Raw genomic sequence first — 17593 nt, 5'->3', positions numbered from 1 at the left:
TCTGCCTTGTCATTTGACTGGAGCTGAGACATGCCTGCCTTGTCATTTGACTGGAGCTGAGACATGCCTGCCTTGTCATTTGACTGCAGCTGGAGTCTGATGGACGAGGTATGACGTCAAACACCTGCTGTTGTTAGCTGTTAATTTAGCACATACTTCTGCTCAGTTTGACTGAGTATGTAACCATGGTGACTCAGTATGTAACCATGGTGACTCAGTATGTAACCAAGGTGAACCAGTATGTAACCAAGGTGACCCAGTATGTAACCAAGGTGACTTAGTATGTAACCATGGTGACTTAGTATGTAACCATGGTGACTCAGTAACCAGACAGACCAGACCTACAGGTTAAGACCATAGTCCTTTCCGTAAGACTGGCTTGTTTTAATAAGTGATCAAAATAGTATTCATTCTCCATCATTACAAGTATTTAAAACGGATACATTTGGGAAATAAACTGTATTTTACTGCATTAACTAGTATTCATGACCTCCAACAGCTCAGCCAATCAGCATTGTCAGACACACAGAGAAACTAAACATATGAATGGGGCAACATATCAGAATGTCCCCAATGTCAGGAACTCCATGTAGAGGGTGTGGACCAGGCTGCAGAGTCAATATGAGGACCCGTCAAACCGGTGTGGCTGTGCTGTTGGTGTGGACTGACTGCACGGCAGGTCAGGGCGCATGCTTGGTATTGGCTGTAGGCTACTGACAGCGCTGCTTGGTATTGGCTGTAGGCTGTAGCGCTACGCACTGCCTGAATCTCATCAGCAGCCTGAAGTTTGTAGCGGACTGATGGTGCGAGACCTGCGCACGGCTTTTTATCACCGCTTTGCTATTCGCATTTATCCATAGAGACCCGTAGACTTGAGCGTTTGCTGGGGGGGAGTTTACGCACCTGCAACTTTGGACTCATCTGGTCAATTCGGGATGGAATCGAACGGTAAAGCAGAAAAACATGGTAAGTTGAACTGTAGATATATGCAAATATGGTGTGAAATCTGTTCATATTGTTGAGAACCTTCACAATCTGTTAGGTGCGACTTCCATGCATGATCATTCGGCACCTCGTTGAGTGGATAGGATGACTCAAGTGCGCAATTTCAAACCATTTTATTTTTTAGAAATGTTTTTATGATCTACTTGTACCAAGGTAACATCCGTTTTGATTCCATTCCTCAATAGGCATTGTGAGCTTGAGTGGTAATGTGATTTGTTTGACTGTCTGAGATGGTTGTCTAGAGTCCTGTCTCTAGGGCACGTAACATTCTGTCTGAAAGTCATTATTGTAAGTATAAACAGAGGAAATGCTTTCTCCCGTGGGATGAACAATGTGCCTTATTATACAAAATGTTGGTGTGCAGCCAGATCAGATATTAGTGTCTGGAGGCAGGTAGAAAGGGGAGGAGACATCCCTGGAGCCAACTCCTTCCTTCACACCTTCACTTTCCTTTACCCCCGCCTTAGTTACCTGATCACCCAATCACGTCACTGTACCATCAAAAGGATAGTTTACCTTTTCCATAGGTAGCCTTTCTATCCCAGTTAGCAATCAGGTGGATTTAATGTGAAAGTTATAGCTGTATAGATGTAACGTAAGTTAAATGCTGTTGGCCTCACCAATACAAGACAATAGCTTGTTTCCTCTTGGCTCTACACTGATTTGATGCACTCTCATTCATATAGGGGCCCAGACACGGCCCCTATAACTGACTAGGATGTTAGCCTAGATACGGCCCCTATAACTGACTAGGATGTTAGCCTAGATACGGCCCCTATAACTGACTAGGATGTTAGCCTATAACTGACTAGGATGTTAGCACACGGCCCCTATAACTGACTAGGATGTTAGCCTAGATACGGCCCCTATAACTGACTAGGATGTTAGCCCAGACATGGCCCCTATAACTGACTAGGATGTTAGCCCAGACATGGCCCCTATAACTGACTAGGATGTTAGCCTAGACATGGCCCCTATAACTGACTAGGATGTTAGCCCAGACATGGCCCCTATAACTGACTAGGATGTTAGCCTAGATATGGCCCCTATAACTGACTAGGATGTTAGCCTAGATACGGCCCCTATAACTGACTAGGATGTTAGCCCAGACATGGCCCCTATAACTGACTAGGATGTTAGCCCAGACATGGCCCCTATAACTGACTAGGATGTTAGCCTAGACATGGCCCCTATAACTGACTAGGATTTATATGATTATGTGAATGATAAGTAGTAACCAATGGGTAACCAATGAACAGGGATATATAGTAGATGGAAGATGCTATCCGTCATTCACAGCCAAACATTATGGACCTGAAAAATATTTAGACTGTAGGAGAGAGTGGTGTAAGTTGAGATTTTTTTTTTTTTTACATTCAGCATCAATTCTTCAAGGGAAATATAGTACTCTTTCTAACAAAGATATCTACATATATTTCAGGATGTTGTGTATCTGTCCAGCCCTGACCGTAGATTGCTTTGTATATTTCTATTTTTTGTTTGGTCAGGGTGTGATGTGGGTGGGTGTTCTATGTTGTATGTCTAGGTGTTGTGTTTCTATGTTTAAGCCTAGTATGGTTCCCAATCAGAGGCAGCTGGTTATCGTTGTCTCTGATTGAGAAACATACTTAGGCAGCCTGGTTTCCCACTATGAGTTGTGGGTAGTTGTTTTCTGTTTTGTACCTGACAGAACTGTTGCGGTTTGTTCTACTTTTGTTTTTGTGTCTGGTTATAATAAACTTCATGGACACTCACCACGCTGCGCATTGGTCTGGTTATAATAAACTTCATGGACACTCACCACGCTGCGCATTGGTCTGGTTATAATAAACAACATGGACACTTACCACGCTGCGCATTGGTCTGGTTATAATAAACAACATGGACACTTACCACGCTGCGCATTGGTCCGGTTATAATAAACAACATGGACACTTACCACGCTGCGCATTGGTCCGATATTTCCTACTCCTCAGGAGAGGAGGAGAATCGTTACAGGATGTTGTGTATCCCTGGAAATAATCAGATTTCATGTAAACAGTTTAGAAAACTGCTTGTCTAAAAAAAAGAGTTCTCTTGTTACAACGTACCTGGGTATGGGAATACTGAAACAAGATGTCGTACACGCTGTTCCAGAGCATCCCAAACATGCTCAATGGGTGACATGTCTGGTGAGTATGCAGGCCATGGAAGAACTGGGACATTTTCAGCTTCCGGGAATTGTGTACAGATCCTTGTGACATGGGGCCGTGCGTTATCATGCTGAAACATGAGGTGATGGAGTCGGATGAATGGCACGACAATGGGCCTCAGGATCTCGTCACGGTATCTCTGTGCATTCAAATTGCCATCGATAAAAATAAAATTGTGTTTGTTGTCCGTAGCTTATGCCTGCCCATACCATAACCCCACCGATGGGGCACTCTGTTCACAACGTTGACATCAACAAACCACTCGCTCACATGACGTCCTGCATGTGGTCTGTGGTTGTGAGGCCAGTTGGACATGCTGCCAAATTCTCTAAAATGACGTTGGAGTTGGTCTGCCATCTGCCCAGTACAGTTGAAACTGGGATTCATCTGTGAAGAGCACTCTACTCCAGCGTGCCGGTGGCCATCGAAGGTCAGCATTTGCCCACTGAAGTCGGTTACAACACTTAACTGCTGTCAGGTCAAGACCCTGGTGAGGATGACGAGCACGCAGATGAGCTACCCTGAGACAGTTTTGACAGTTTGTGCAGAAGTTCTTCGTTGGGCAAACCCACAGTTTTATCGACTGTCCGGGTGGCTGGCCTCAGACTAGGTGAAGAAGCTGGAGGTCCTTGCCTGGCGTGGTTACATTGTGGTCTGCGGTTGTGAGGCCAGTTGTTACTGCCAAATTCTGTAAAACGACATTGAAGCCGGCTTATTGTAGAAAAATGTAGCTTCAGTAACAACTCAGGTGGACATTCCTGCAGTCAGCATTCCAATTGCACGCTCTCTCAATACTTGAGATATCTGTGACATTGTGGTGGGACAACTGCACATTTTATAGTAGCCTTTTATTGTCCCCAGCACAAGGTGTACCTGTGTTATGATCATGCTGTTTAATCAGCTTCTAGACATGCCACACCGGTGAGAAATGCTCACAAACAGGAATGTAAACAAATTTGTGTACAAAATATGAGAAACGTGTCTTTCAGACACGGTCAGATACAACAAATGTCATTGCAAAATAAAACATTCTGCCAACCAAAATCATTTGATCACATTCACCTTGATTTGCTAATACCTTAGATACTGTCTTGGCCAAATTCCATGACTTCGATAGGAATACAGCAAATAAGAGCGTTATTGTCACCGTAAAAGGTAAATGATGGGAGTTATAATGCACAGCTTCAGGACAGGTCAGGTCAGTGGTCAGAGGTCAGAGTTCAGGACAGATAACAGGAAACATGGGTATGTATGGCCGGTACCAGGTTAATGAATCTGACTCTTTTGGTCTTTTCAGAACCTCTGTAAGTACGGAGGTGGTACTAATTCATAACACTTCTACCCTCCTCTAGATGCCTTGTAAGGTAACGGTGATCAACCCGTCTCTCAATAACAATGTCTTTAGACTGTTACGTTGATGGTGGAAAACGTACGCAGTTGTCTTACTTGAGAAAAGTAAAGATACACTACAAAGTATGTGGACACCTGCTTGTCGAACATCTTATTCCAAAATCATGGGCATTAATATGGAGTTGGTCCCCCTTTGCTGCTATAACAGCCTCCACTCTTCTGGGAAGGCTTTAATATGGAATTGGTCCCCCCTTTGCTGCTATAACAGCCTCCACTCTTCTGGGAAGGCTTTAATATGGAGTTGGTCCCCCCTTTGCTGCTATAACAGCCTCCACTCTTCTGGGAAGGCTTTAATATGGAGTTGGTCCCCCCTTTGCTGGTATAACAGCCTCCACTCTTCTGGGAAGGCTTTAATATGGAGTTGGCCCCCTTTGCTGCTATAACAGCCTCCACTCTTCTGGGAAGGCTTTAATATGGAGTTGGTCCCCCCTTTGCAGCTATAACAGCCTCCTCTCTTCTGGGAAGGCATTAATATGGAGTTGTCCCCCCTTTGCTGCTATAACAGCCTCCTCTCTTCTGGGAAGGCTTTCCACTAGATGTTGGAACATTGCTGCAGGGACTTGCTTCCATTCAGCCACGAGCATTAGTGAGGTTGGGCACTGATGTTGGGCGATTAGGCCTGGCTTGCAGTCTACGTTCCAATTAATCCCAAAGGGGTTTGATGGGGTTGAGGTCAGGTCTCTGTGCAGGCCAGTCAGGTTCTTCCACACCAATGTTGACAAACCATTTCTGTATGGACCTCGCTTTTGTGCACGGGGCGTTGTCATGCTGAAACAGGAAAGGGCCTTCCCCAAACTGTTGCCACAAAGTTTGAAGCACAGATTTGTATACAGTGCCTTGCGAAAGTATTCGGCCCCCTTGAACCACATTTCAGGCTTCAAACATAAAGATATAAAACTGTATTTTTTTGTGAGGAATCAACAAACAAACAACAAGTGGGACACAATCATGAAGTGGAACGACATTTATTGGATATTTCAAACTTTTTTAACAAATCCAAAACTTAAAAATTGGGCGTGCAAAATTATTCAGCCCCCTTAAGTTAATACTTTGTAGCGCCACCTTTTGCTGCGATTACAGCTGTAAGTCGCTTGGGGTATGTCTCTATCAGTTTTGCTTGTGTGGCCTACCACTTTGCGGCTGAGCCGTTGTTGCTCCAAGTCTTCCACTTCATAATAACAACACTTGCAGTTGACCGGGGCAGCTCTAGAAGGGCAGACATTTGATGAACTGACTTGTTGGAAAGGGAGCGTCCTATGATGGTGCCACGTTGAAAGTCACTGAGCTCTTCAGTATGGACCCTTCTACTGCCAGTGTTTGTGTATGGAGATTGAATGGCTGTGTGCTCAATTTGTATAAATCTGTCAACAACGGGTGTGGCTGAAATAGCCAAATACATTAATTTACTTCTGTGTACCTTAATATTAAATATTTATTTTATTTATTTAACCTTTATTTAACTAGGCAAGTCAGTTAAAAACAAATGATTATTTACAATTACGGCCTACCAAAAGGCAAAAGGCCTCCTGCGGGGACAGGGTGTCCATGATTGAGTCTTTGAATGAAGAGATTGAGATAAAACTGTCCAGTTGGAGTGTTTGTTGTAGCTCGTTCCAGTCGCTAGCTGCAGCGAACTGAAAAGAGGAGCGACCCAGGGATGTGTGTGCTTTGGGGACCTTTAACAGAATGTGACTGGCAGAACATGTGTTGCCTGTGTCACAGATTCGTCAAGTACTTGTTTGGGCTGAGTCCTGAGAAGGTGACAACTGCTGGGTCAGGGTGTCACCCAGTAACCTTTCTGGACCAATCACAACTGCTGGGTCAGGGTGTCACCCAGTAACCGTTCTGGACCAATCACAACTGCTGGGTCAGGGTGTCACCCAGTAACCATTCTGGACCAATCACAACTGCTGGGTCAGGGTGTCACCCAGTAACCGTTCTGGACCAATCACAACTGCTGGGTCAGGGTGTCACCCAGTAACCATTCTGGACCAATCACAACTGCTGGGTCAGGGTGTCACCCAGTAATAGTTCTGGACCAATCACAACTGCTGGGTCAGGATGTCACCCAGTAATAGTTCTGGACCAATCACAACTGCTGGGTCAGGGTGTCACCCAGTAATAGTTCTGGACCAATATCATTATGGGGTATTGAGTCATTATGGGGTATTGTGTCTTCATTGAGTATTGAGTCATTGTGGGTTATTGAGTCATTGTGGGGTATTGAGTCATTGTGGGGCATTGAGTCATTGTGGGGTATTGAGTCATTATGGGGTATTGAGTCATTGTGGGGCATTGAGTCATTGTGGGGTATTGAGTCATTATGGGGCATTGTGTCATTATGGGGCATTGAGTCATTATGGGGCATTGAGTCATTATGGGGCATTGTGTCATTATGGGGCATTGTGTTATTATGGGGTATTGTGTCATGGGGTATTGTGTTATTATGGGGTATTGTGTTATTATGGGGTTTTGTGTCATTATGGGGTATTGTGTTATTATGGGGTATTGTGTTATTATGGGGGGTATTGTATTGTGTTATTATGGGGTATTGTGTTATTATGGGGTATTGAGTCATTATGGGGTATTGTGTTATTATGGGGTATTGTGTCATTATGGGGTATTGTGTTATTATGGGGTATTGTGTCATTATGGGGTATTGTGTCATTATGGGGCATTGAGTCATTATGGGGCATTGAGTCATTATGGGGCATTGAGTCATTATGGGGCATTGAGTCATTATGGGGTATTGAGTCATTATGGGGCATTGTGTCATTATGGGGCATTGAGTCATTATGGGGCATTGAGTCATTATGGGGTATTGAGTCATTATGGGGTATTGTGTCATTATGGGGCATTGTGTCATTATGGGGCATTGAGTCATTATGGGGCATTGTGTCATTATGGGGCATTGAGTCATTATGGGGCATTGAGTCATTATGGGGCATTGTGTCATTATGGGGTATTGAGTCATTATGGGGTATTGAGTCATTATGGGGTATTGTGTCATTATGGGGCATTGTGTCATTATGGGGTATTGAGTCATTATGGGGTATTGTGTCATTATGGGGTATTGTGTCATTATGGGGTATTGTGTCATTATGGGGTATTGTGTTACTATGGGGTTTTGAGTCATTATGGGGTATTGAGTCATTATGGGGTATTGTGTCATTATGGGGCATTGTGTCATTATGGGGTATTGAGTCATTATGGGGTATTGTGTCATTATGGGGTATTGTGTCATTATGGGGTATTGTGTTACTATGGGGTTTTGAGTCATTATGGGGTATTGAGTCATTATGGGGTATTGAGTCATTATGGGGTATTGAGTCATTATGGGGCATTGTGTCATTATGGGGTATTGAGTCATTATGGGGTATTGTGTCATTATGGGGTATTGTGTTACTATGGGGTTTTGTGTCATGGGGTATTGTGTTATTATGGGGTATTGAGTCATTATGGGGTATTGAGTCATTATGGGGTATTGAGTCATTATGGGGTATTGTGTTACTATGGGGTTTTGTGTCATGGGGTATTGAGTCATTATGTCATTATGGGGTATTATGAAACACAATTTTGAAACACAGGCAAAGACTGAATCACACAATACTAGCTTATCTAAGCTCATGTTTTGTGTTGATAATGGTCTGGGTCAGGAGTGAGCAGTCCTGTGATCAAACAAGTCAACAACAACAGAGCTACTGAGTGAATTCAGGCTACGGTCCAAAACCCTACAGAGGCAGTCTGAAGCACTCAGCTATTTCCCAGTGCCCAGCCTTCCTCCTCCTTTCGGAATTCATGCCAGCTAGATTCATAAACAGCCTCTGTTGCGGGACCTTGTAAAAATGTCTACAATGTTGTTGTGCCCACGCCCCAGGAGTGGCGAGCACTGACAAGGTGGTTCTGAATGTGGACCACCAGGTCCAGCCCAAGCTAGCCCAGGCCAGCCCAGTCTAGTCCCGCCCAGGTCAGTCCAGCCTAGTCCAGCCTAGTCCAGCCTAGTCCAGTCTAGCCTAGTCAAGCCCAGTCCAGCCTAGTCCAGCCCAGTCCAGTCTAGCCTAGTCCAGCCCAGTCCAGTCTAGCCTAGTCCAGTCCAGTCCAGCCTAGTTCAGCCTAGTCCAGTTTAGCCTAGTCCAGCCCAGTCCAGCCTAGTCCAGTCTAGCCTAGTTCAGCCTAGTCCAGTTTAGCCTAGTCCAGCCTACTCCAGCCTAGTCCAGTCTAGCCTAGTCCAGCCCAGTCCAGTCGAGTCCAGTCTAGCCTAGTCCAGTCCAGTCCAGTCTAGTCTAGTCCAGTCCAGTCCAGTCCAGTCCAGTCTAGTCCAGCCTAGTCCAGCCCAGCCCGCTGACTGCTGCCTCTAACTCCTGCTGCTCGTTGTACTACTACATCTTTCATTTTCAGAGTCTATCTTGAGTGGTAGTGAGGAAAACATTTGGGGTGGAGGGGTCCTTTTGCTTTCACTTCCTGTCTGACTCGACTGACCTGGAATGTTTGTCTCAGATGTTCTACACAGGATGCTTTGCAGAAGCGTGGTTGCAACCATGAACATGCACACACGCAAACACATGTACGTACACACACACGTACACACATGGGTTGTAAGCAGCCACTGGTGAGATCATTGAGCTTCATCTGACCATGTGAAAGCTCTGATGGAAAATCTGCAGCTTTTACAGTATACAGCCTTCACCACAATTCCAACACCGCACTGCTCCATCCCAACACATAAATACCTAATGGCTTCCTTTATTACCATTCCAGATGGGTTTACCATGGTTACGGTAGTTGTGAAGAGTCCATCTGTCTGTGACCTCTAACCTCTGTGTGACCCCACTAGGGTTAGAGAGAGATGCGGACGTCCAGTTGTTGCTGGTGGGGGGAGAGCTGCTGAAGGTAAGGTCCTCCTCCTGGAAGAAGAACCGCTTCTACAAGCTGCAGGAGGACTGTACAACCATGTGGCACGAGTCACACAGGACATTCAAGCGCAACCAGACCTGTGAGTACTGCTACTGTATCCGAGTAACCAGACCTGTGAGTACTGCTACTGTATCAGAGTAACCAGACCTGTGAGTACTGCTACTATATCAGAGTAACCAGACCTGTGAGTACTGCTACTATATCAGAGTAACCAGACCTGTGAGTACTGCTACTATATCAGAGCAACCAGACCTGTGAGTACTGCTACTATATCAGAGCAACCAGACCTGTGAGTACTGCTACTATATCAGAGCAACCAGACCTGTGAGTACTGCTACTATATCAGAGCAACCAGACCTGTGAGTACTGCTACTATATCAGAGCAACCAGACCTGTGAGTACTGCTACTATATCAGAGCAACCAGACCTGTGAGTACTGCTACTATATCAGAGCAACCAGACCTGTGAGTACTGCTACTATATCAGAGTAACCAGACCTGTGAGTACTGCTACTATATTAGAGTAACCAGACCTGTGAGTAGTTCTACTGTATCATTAACCTAACGTAGCAGGCGTAGAAAGATGCCTGAGCAAGTTAGGTTGATGTTACCGGATGTTAGCGTTTTATGGCGACTCTGCATAGGCCCCTGTACCATAGACCTGTACCATTCATCTACATCAACATCTACATCAAAATTAACGTTGAAGGGCCCAACACATTTCCCTCCATTCTGATGTGAAACAACATATCCTCTGTTGTAGTGGGCCAGTTCCAATGTAAACAGGTTGTAATGTGTTAGGGTAGGAACCACGAGTTTTAGTTGTAGTCATGATATGGTTACCTAGAACTAAAAACATAGTTGTGTTTTGGGTGTTTTACCTATTTATTATTAAGTTACTTCCGATTATCTTCTAAACTACCCACAATACACTATGTCTCAACGTCATATGGAGAATCTACTCTGCGTTAGCTAGCGCAACCAGGTTAATGTTGGCCACTAGCCATGCAGACCGAGTGTTGACAGTGGTGAGCTATAATCCACCTATCACGAGGAGGTGTGATGTAAACAACCAATCAGATTCCGCATGATCTCCGTGAAGTAGGCTACCACAGTTTTTCAACCTTGGCTTAATACTAGTGCACTACAGTAGCTGACTGACAGTGCTGTTGTGATCATTTTCATCTGTCTGGACCCTTCCTCCTATCACTGTCTTCAGGAAACTATACGTATGTCGGAAGTCACGACTTCACAGGAGAGCCGTTTAAACTTAAAACATTTTTTTATTTTTATCAAAATGCGTTTTTTGGGCAGGAATGCCTTCTCGAACATGTTAACTTTCATGTGGATTAATAACAAACTTGTATGCCATCTGTAAATACGAATGACATTGTTAAATGAAAAGCCTTGTTGGTTAAGCCACAGAAAAAGGGAGCAACCTTCCCACTAGTCATGATTGGCTGAGATAACGAGTGGGCTGGACCTGCCTAGAGGAGTTCGGATTGGTCTGCCATATTGAAGGCTTCTGCCTATTTGAGCTCGTCAGTCTGTGTTGGTTATCCCGTCGAACGCGGTTTTAAAAGTGTATTGTGTAGTGGAGCTGCATAGGTGTTGCTCTCCACTTTCTGGAGGATCAAGTTTTGCCTGGGTTAACTGCATATATTGGTAAGATTATTTGATAACTGGTTAGATGACATTATGTATTTCCAAAACGTTGGTTTACTTAAATGTAGCTGTAAACTAGGTTTTGACAGCAACTGGTTGACTCATGCAGTGCTAACGTAACGTTAGCAGGCTAGTAGGACTAACATTAACAGGATAGCAGGGCTAACGTAACGTTAGCAGGCTAGTAGGACTAACATTAACAGGATAGCAGGGCTAACGTAACGTTAGCAGGCTAGTAGGACTAACATTAACAGGATAGTAGGGCTAACGTAACGTTAGCAGGCTAGTAGGACTAACATTAACAGGATAGCAGGGCTAACGTAACGTTAGCAGGCTAGTAGGACTGACATTAACAGGATAGCAGGGCTAACGTTAGCAGCCTAGTTGGCTAGCAACCTTGCAAGTTGAATTGTAAATATACATTTATAAAGTATTTGATTGTAAATTGTCAGAAAATGTTATTGAAACCAGTGGTCATGAGTGCAAACGATTTGATTTATTTGATACATTTGAAGTTATTTTTGTTGGACATGATAGAGAATAGTGTCACATCTGCTCCTGCAATGCCCTCTACGGCTCGTCTTGTGTCTTCTTGACCTGCCGTCACTCCCCCGGGACTCTCTCCCTCCCTCTCCCTCTCTGTGTGTGATTGTGTGGGCGGAGACAGGTGTGCTGGAGTCAGAGCAGATCCCTACCAGCTGTAACATGTTCCATAATCAAGACCTCTACAAATACTCAGCCCTGCCACTTCCACGCGGCCAGATCGTAATCTCTCTCAGTCTATGTTTCTAGCCGTTTGTTACTATTCAGATCCTGTTATTCTGCTGTGCCTGTTTTCCTTGCCTGACGCTGTTTTCCTCTCCGCTACAGTACTGCCCACTCTGACTCTGGTCCCTGTCTCCAGTCCCATGTCTCGTCATCCTGCTACTCTGTCTGGATTCTCCTCTCTACTACTCCCTTGGATTCCCCTCCAGACCTGTTTACCGTGTCTCAACCCCTCTCGCTCCAGCCTCCATCTCCCCCTTGTTTTTCAGTAAATATCTTGGTTACTTCATCCCAGTCTCCTCGTCTGGGTCTACTCTTGGGTTCCCCTGTTCCACTCCGTGTAATAGTACGATCTGGCCAAAGAGATGAACCAAGCAGACTCTGCTACTCTCCACCAAACCCTCGTCGGCCAAGGCGCCCTGCTCGAGCAACATGACCGAGCCCTGAAGACCCTTCTGGAGCACATCAAGGAGTTTTCCATCGAGGAGTTTTCACAGAGCCTGCATGACCTACAGGGCTGACCCTTTGCCCAGAGCTCACAATCAGTTCCAAGTATTTCTCCAGTAGCAGTTTTTTCCGATTCCCAAGTGTTACGATGGCAACCTCGAAGCTTGCAGAGCATTTTTGGTACAATGTTCAAAAGTATTTGAGCAACAGCCCTACGCTTATGCTAGCGAACGGGCCAATATTTCCTATCTGATTGGCTGCCTCCATGGAGCAGCGCTTTCCTGGGCCACGGTGGTGTTGGAAAGACAGTCCCCCATCTGCTTCTCCTACTCCAGATTCACGGAGGAGATGAAGAAAGTCTTCGACCACCCAGTCTGCTGTAAACGACCGCTGTCCCTCCGTCAAGGCTCCCATAGTGTTGCTGAGATGGCATGTGAGTTTCACACCCTGACCGCTGAGAGCGGCTGGAATGAGGAGCTTCAAGGAGCATTCCGGAACACACTCACTGAGACCATCAAGGACGAGTTGGTGTCCAGGGATGAACCTGATGGACTTGATGAACTCATCTCTCGCTATCCACATCGAAAACCATCTCTGTGAGCGTCGGGTGGAGAGGGTAGGTAGGGTTGCATGTCCCATAACATCTGCTTCAGTGCCTTGTCCTCCTTCTCTGACTGCATCTCATCCCCAGGCTTGTCCAGATCCTGAACACATTCAGCTCGGCCGGGCCCGTCTCTCTCCAGAGGAGAGGCAATGACGAATCGGCGCTAGGAGCTGCCTATACTGTGGCCAGGTTGGTCACTTTGTCTCCACTTGTTCCCTGCGTCCAGCAAAAGAGGGGGCTTGGCAGTAGTGGGGAATATACTGTTGAGCCAAATCGCCTGCCCATCTTCCCCCAGACCCCTGCTTGAAGGCAACCTTGTGTGGCAGAGCCAGGCTTTTCCTCTGTCTGCTCTCATCAATTCGAGCGCCAACGAGAGCTTCCTGGACGGAGGTTTTGTTACCCAGTTGGGCCTGTACTCTGTTCCACTCGATTCACCCCTCGATGCCAACGCTCTCAATGGACAGCTCCTCTCCCGTGTCTTCGAGAGAACCGTGCTTGTCATCCCACATCTCTCTGGAAATCACCAGGAAAAGATCCCTTTCCACATAATCGACTGTCCTTACTCTCCCCTAGTTCTTGGCCATCCATGGTTAAAGCTACACAACCCACAGATTGACTGGACCACCAGAAAGGTAACCACATGGAGTTTGTTATGTCACTCTAATTGTTTGCAGTCTGTGCCCCAGTTCATTCCAGAACCTCCAGACCTGTCATCAGTTCCACCCGAGTATCACAATCTAGTTCCTGTGTTCAGCAAGCATCACGCCCTGTCGCTGCCGCCTCATCGGCCGTATGACTGAGCCCTTGACCTCCAGCCTGGAGCTCCTCTCCCCAGTAGCCGGTTGTTTAACCTCTCTCGTCCCGAGCAAGAGGCTATGGAGAGGTATGTCCAGGATTCTCTGGCTGCAGGACGCCATCTTCCTCCCCGGTTTGTGTTTTTCTTTGTGAAGAAGGATGGGTCACTGAGGCCGTGCATAGACTTCCGTGGGCTGAATAACATCACTGTTTAGAACAAGTACCCCTTGCCACTCATCAGCTCTGCTTTCTCCCCCCTCCATGGTGCCACGGTGTTTACCAAACTCGACCTCCGGAATGTCTACCACCTTGTCCGCATAAGAGAGGGGGACGAGTGGAAGACTGCGTTCAACACACCACTTGGTCACTTTGAATATTTGGTCATGCCTTTTGGTCTTACTAACGCCCCTGCTGTTTTCCAGAACCTAGTCAATGACGTGCTGAGGGATGTGATTGGACACATCGTTTTAATCTATTTAATTAAATTGACCCTGAGGCTCACCAGCAACACGTTCGCCAAGTTCTTCAACGGCTGTTGGAGCTTTTTGTTAAAGCTGAAAAATGTGAGTTCCATGCTGCCTCAGTGTCTTTCCTGGGTTATATTATTGCACAGGGACAGTTAAGTATGGACCCCGCCAAGGTCAAGGCATTCAGAGTGGCCTACGCCCTCCAACCTGAGTTTCCTGGGGTTTGCACATTTTTTACAGATGTTTCATCCACAACTACAGCCATCTGGTAGCACCTCTCACCACTCTGTTCCACTGGCAGAGGCAGCATTCCTGGAACTCAAGCGTCGCTTCACCTCCGGTCCTTAGCCTGACCCAGGACTCCAGTTCATCATGGAGGTGGACGCCTCTGACACTGGGGGTAGGTGCTGTTCTGTCTCAATGTTCCCCCTCTGATCAGAAGGTCCACCCATGTGCATTCTTTGCCCGCAAGCTTTCAGCTGCAGAGAGGGAACTCCTGGCCGTTAAACTGGCTCTGGAGGAATGGCATCACTGGCTGGGGGCTCTGTAAGCCCCTTCATCGTTTGGACTGGCCATATAAGCCTGTCCCACATCCAGACCGCCAAATGTCTGAACTCCTGGCAAGCCAGGTGGGCCTTGTCCTTCAGTAGATTCAATTTCCTACTCACTTATCACCCCGGTTCGAAGAATACCAAGCCTGATGCCCTCTCTCGCCAGTTCACAACCAACAACACAGGTTCCGAGCCAAAAGCCATTGTGCCATCCACCGCCATCGTTGCTGCCGTCACCTGGGAGATCGAGTCCCGTATCCGCCAAGCTCAGCAGAACCCGCCTGACCTGGGTAATGGTCCTTCTGAGCTCTACCACCTACTCTGTCTGTCCGAGTTCTACCACCTACTCTGTATTTCTGTCCGAGTTCTACCACCTACTCTGTATTTCTGAGCTCTACCACCTACTCTGTCTGTCCGAGTTCTACCACCTACTCTGTCTGTCCGAGTTCTACCACCTACTCTGTATTTCTGAGCTCTACCACCTACTCTGTCTGTCCGAGTTCTACCACCTACTCTGTATTTCTGAGCTCTACCACCTACTCTGTCTGTCCGAGTTCTACCACCTACTCTGTATTTCTGAGCTCTACCACCTACTCTGTCTGTCCGAGTTCTACCGGCTACTCTGTATTTCTGAGCTCTACCACCTACTCTGTCTGTCCGAGTTCTACCACCTACTCTGTCTGTCTGAGCTCTACCACCTACTCTGTCTGTCCGAGTTCTACCACCTACTCTGTCTGTCTGAGCTCTACCACCTACTCTGTCTGTCCGAGTTCTACCACCTACTCTGTCTGTCTGAGTTCTACCACCTACTCTGTCTGTCCGAGCTCTACTACCTATTCTGTCTGTCGGAGTTCTACCACCTATTCTGTCTGTCCGAGTTCTACCACCTGCTCCGTCTGTCCGAGTTCTACCGCCTATTCTGTCTGTCCGAGTTCTACCGCCTATTCTGTCTGTCCGAGTTCTACCGCCTATTCTGTCTGTCCGAGTTCTACCACCTGCTCAGTCTGTCCGAGTTCTACCGCCTACTCTGTCTGTCCGAGTTCTACCAACCTACTCCGTCTGTCCGAGTTCTACCACCTACTGTCTATTGTGTCTCACAGCCCTGCATCTCACTACTGGTCAACCTGGGTTTTGGGAGGCAGTGGAATGTAAACTAAAACATCTCACAGATAGTCAAGAGAGAAATAACAAGAAGTGAATTCTGACCCACACATCGCTTCCTTTTGAACTGTCCAGACTGGTGTGTGTGTCCATTCCATCCCTGACTTCCTCTCAGACATCCCCTGGCACAGGACTGGCCATGTGTGTCAGCTCCAGGACCCAGCCTCCTCCACTCCCCTTCCTCTCCTTTTTGTAGTTTCTTCCTGTGGTCTTGATTGAGACAAGTTTACCAACGAGCTCTCATGTGTTTAGTCGAAGGAGAAGAGAATGTGGGAGGGTGTAACGAGTGCGCTGATAGTCGGGAAGCAAGTTCAGGGAGTGACTGTTTTAATAAATAAAATAAACAATGAACACGAAACACAAACAACACACCGACATGAAACAGAATCAATAACACCTGAGGAAAGAACCAAGGGGAGTGACAGATATAGGGGAGATAATCAAGGAGCTGATGGAGTCCAGGTGAGTGTCATGAGACAGAATCAATAACACCTGAGGAAAGAACCAAGGGGAGGTGACAGATATAGTGGAGATAATCAAGGAGCTGATGGAGTCCAGGTGAGTGTCATGAGACAGAATCAATAACACCTGAGGAAAGAACCAAGGGGAGGTGACAGATATAGGGAAGATAATCAAGGAGCTGATGGAGTCCAGGTGAGTGTCATGAGGCGCTGGTGACAGGTATGCGGGATAATCAGCAGCCTGATGAACTAGAGGCCGGAGAGGGAGAGTACGTGACAGAGGGTGATACTTTGTGTTTAGTAAAGACTTTCTCCCCAGGGAAAAACTCTGTTCTGTAACGTCAACACTTTGTCCCCAGGGAATAATGTAAAAGAGAGAACCTGTTTTACCTGGTAATGTATACTGTACATATTTGACACTACAGCAGACTAAAGCCATATCTATCCACACTAAAACATCACCAGTCCCTCTGTCTCATAGGGCAGTGTTTTGTTTACAATGCCTTTCCTGTGTTTACTGTCCACACCCTAACTGTGTGCGAGGGAGAGGGAGAGAGGGAGGGAGAAAGAGAGAGAGAGAGAGAGAGAAAGGTGTAGTAAGTCCAGGTCATATGTATAGAGTGGTATGAGGTAGAGTGGTATGAGGTAGAGTGGTATGAGGTAGAGTGGTATGAGGTAGAGTGGTATGAGGTAGAGTGGTATGAGGTAGAGTCGTATGAGGTAGAGTCGTATGAGGTAGAGTCTGTGCGAGGTAGAGTCTGTGCGTTTCTCAGGCTACTGTGACCCCATGTAGCTCAATTGGTAGAGCATTGTGCTTGCAGAGCCAGGGTTGTGGGTTTGATTCCCACGGAGGACCAGCATTAACAAGTAGGAGAATGTATGTCTACTAGAACTGTATGTCGGTTACTGTTAACTCAGGTCTCCAGTCACTGAGAGGGGACCAGACCTAGTACTGTAGGTTACTGAGAGGAGACCAGACCTAGTACTGTACTGTAGGTTACTGAGAGGGGACCAGACCTAGTACTGTACTGTAGGTTACTGAGAGGAGACCAGACCTAGTACTGTAGGTCACTGAGAGGGGACCAGGCCTAGTACTGTAGGTCACTGAGAGGGGACCAGACCTAGTACTGCACTGTAGGTCACTGAGAGGGGACCAG

At 46.6% G+C, this 17593-nt stretch overlaps 1 protein-coding gene across 1 annotated transcript in view; it reads left to right on the top strand.

Annotated features, from left to right (window-relative positions):
• Window positions 1-642: 642 nt before the first annotated feature.
• Window positions 643-17593, top strand: part of LOC115127067 (1-phosphatidylinositol 4,5-bisphosphate phosphodiesterase delta-1-like) — a 93608-nt gene continuing 76657 nt past the window's right edge. The window contains exons 1-2 of the mRNA XM_065019205.1: window positions 643-966; window positions 9442-9600. Of these exons, the coding sequence (XP_064875277.1) occupies window positions 936-966; window positions 9442-9600 (190 nt within the window). The 5' untranslated portion in view covers window positions 643-935. The remainder of the gene's footprint in view (window positions 967-9441; window positions 9601-17593) is intronic.

The sequence above is a fragment of the Oncorhynchus nerka genome, linkage group LG6 (assembly GCF_034236695.1).
Source record: "Oncorhynchus nerka isolate Pitt River linkage group LG6, Oner_Uvic_2.0, whole genome shotgun sequence".
Classification (NCBI taxonomy): Eukaryota; Metazoa; Chordata; class Actinopteri; order Salmoniformes; family Salmonidae; genus Oncorhynchus; species Oncorhynchus nerka.
The sequence above is the reverse complement of the archived record's forward strand: the minus strand, read 5'-3'. Positions and strand labels throughout refer to the sequence as shown.